Here is a 1,772-nt window from a genome sequence, read left to right as displayed (position 1 = left end):
GTTTAGGGTTTAGGGTTTAGGGTTTACCGAAGTGCAGGAAGCAGTTCTTGGGTCCGGAGAGCCGGCCGAGGCTGGCCAGACCAGTGGTCTTGCCCTTGAGGGCCTGCTGGTCCTTCAAGTAGCAGCTTTTTGTGTCTTTTGCAAAAGTGAAAAAGCTGCAGCTGCTGCTGCTGCGGCAGCGCGAGCGGCAGGAGACAGCGGAGGAGACACTTCCGTCCTCGATGGCCTCCACGTCGTGGCCCACGTAGTCCGCCTCCTCCAGACACACGTCTGCAGCAGCAGCAGCAGCAGCAGCAACAGCGGCGGCGGCGGCAGCAGCGGCAGAGGCACGCGCGTTGGGGGGCAGACTGTGGAGCGGCCACAGTGTTGGGGCAGCAAGCTAGCTGCTGCTGCTGCTGCTGCTGCTGAACTCCAGCTACTGCCACTGCTACCACTACCACTTCTACCGCTCCTACTGCTGCTGCTGCTGCTGCTGCTGCTGCTGACCATCGTTGGGGCAGAACTTGGGGCCCGCCACGAGGCCCTGGGTGGAGTGGTCCGTGACGAGGCCCTGGGGAGCAGCAGCACGAAGTTGGCAAAGTTTGCTGCTGCTGCTCCAGTTGAAGAAGAAGCAAGAAGAATCCAACTGGCAGTTTTGCTGACAAGCTTCGAAAGTTGCCACTTGCCGCAGCTGCCGAGTCACAGCCCCCAAGTAGCTGCTGTCCAGCACGTGGCACCCTGCAGCAGCAGCAGCAGCAGCAGCAGCAGCAGCAGCAGCAGCAGCAGCAGCAGCAGCAGCAGGGGTGGGGCACGCGGTAGGTGCAGCGGGGCTGCTGGAGGCCCCCTCGCAGCAGCAGCAAAGCCCCAGCCAGCAGCAGCCCAAAACCCAGCACCAGAACCACCGCCACCAGCAGCAGCAGCAGCAGCAGCAGCAGCAGCAGCAGCAGCAGCAGCAGCAGCAGCAGTACCTGGGTTGATGGGGATGCAGTCCCTGGCTGCGGAGACCATTCCGAGAGTTGCTTTGCTGCTGACTTTGTGTCTGTCAGCTCCTTCTCCTTTCAAGTGGCAAACGTTTTTGTTTTTGTCATGAGTCCAGAAGAGACAGTTGCTGCTGCTGCTGCTGCTGCAGAGCTGCTGGCAGAAAGCAGCAGACACCACGTTGCTCTTCGTCTCCAAGTCGAAGCCCCGGTACTCCGTGCTGCTGTCGACGCATGCAGCAGCAGGAAGCTCCTCCTCCTCTGCTGCTGCTGCTGCTGCTGCTGCATCTGCGTCTGCTGCTGCGCCCGCGTCTGCTGCTGCAGCGCCGCCGCCGCCGCCGCCGCTGCTGCTGCTGCTGCTGCTGCTGCTGCTGCTGCTGCAGCTGCGGGGCCCGGAAATGACGTCGGGGTCTGCTGCTTCTCCGAAAGGAGCAGCAGCAGACTTCAAATAACACCCTTTTGTGGACTTCTTGAAGGAGAAAAAAGCACAAGCAGCAAAAGAGACACAAAGCTGCTGACAAGCAGCAGCAGAAGAGACACTCGCGTCTTCCACCCGCAGCAAATCGCAGCCCACGTAATCCACTCCTTCTCTAAAACCTGCGAATAAAAACATTTGTTTGTTTTATTTATTTTTGAAAAGAAATATTTAATTGCCTTTTTGATTCATTGAAGCAGTTCAGGGTTTAAAAAGAGGGTTTAAAAGAGGGTTTAAACGAGGGTTTAAAAGAGGGTTTAAAAGGGTTCAAAAGAGGTTTAAAAAAGGGTTCAAAAGAGGTTTAAAAAAGGGTTCAAAGGAGGTTTAAAAAGGGTTTAAAA

The 1,772-nt window shown here is 57.1% G+C and overlaps 1 protein-coding gene across 1 annotated transcript; it reads right to left on the bottom strand.

Moving 5' to 3' along the window:
* Nucleotides 1-16: 16 nt before the first annotated feature.
* Nucleotides 17-1,569, bottom strand: ETH_00026205 (PAN domain-containing protein, related; the record flags this gene model as incomplete). Its single annotated transcript, XM_013379683.1, has 3 exons — nucleotides 17-270; nucleotides 487-717; nucleotides 948-1,569. 3 exons carry the CDS (start codon nucleotides 1,567-1,569, stop codon nucleotides 17-19), a joined length of 1,107 nt encoding a protein of 368 aa, XP_013235137.1.
* Nucleotides 1,570-1,772: the final 203 nt, after the last annotated feature.

This window comes from Eimeria tenella, genomic scaffold, assembly GCF_000499545.2.
Source record: "Eimeria tenella Houghton genomic scaffold, Eth_scaff379, whole genome shotgun sequence".
NCBI classification, from domain to species: domain Eukaryota; phylum Apicomplexa; class Conoidasida; order Eucoccidiorida; family Eimeriidae; genus Eimeria; species Eimeria tenella.
The sequence above is the reverse complement of the archived record's forward strand: the minus strand, read 5'-3'. Positions and strand labels throughout refer to the sequence as shown.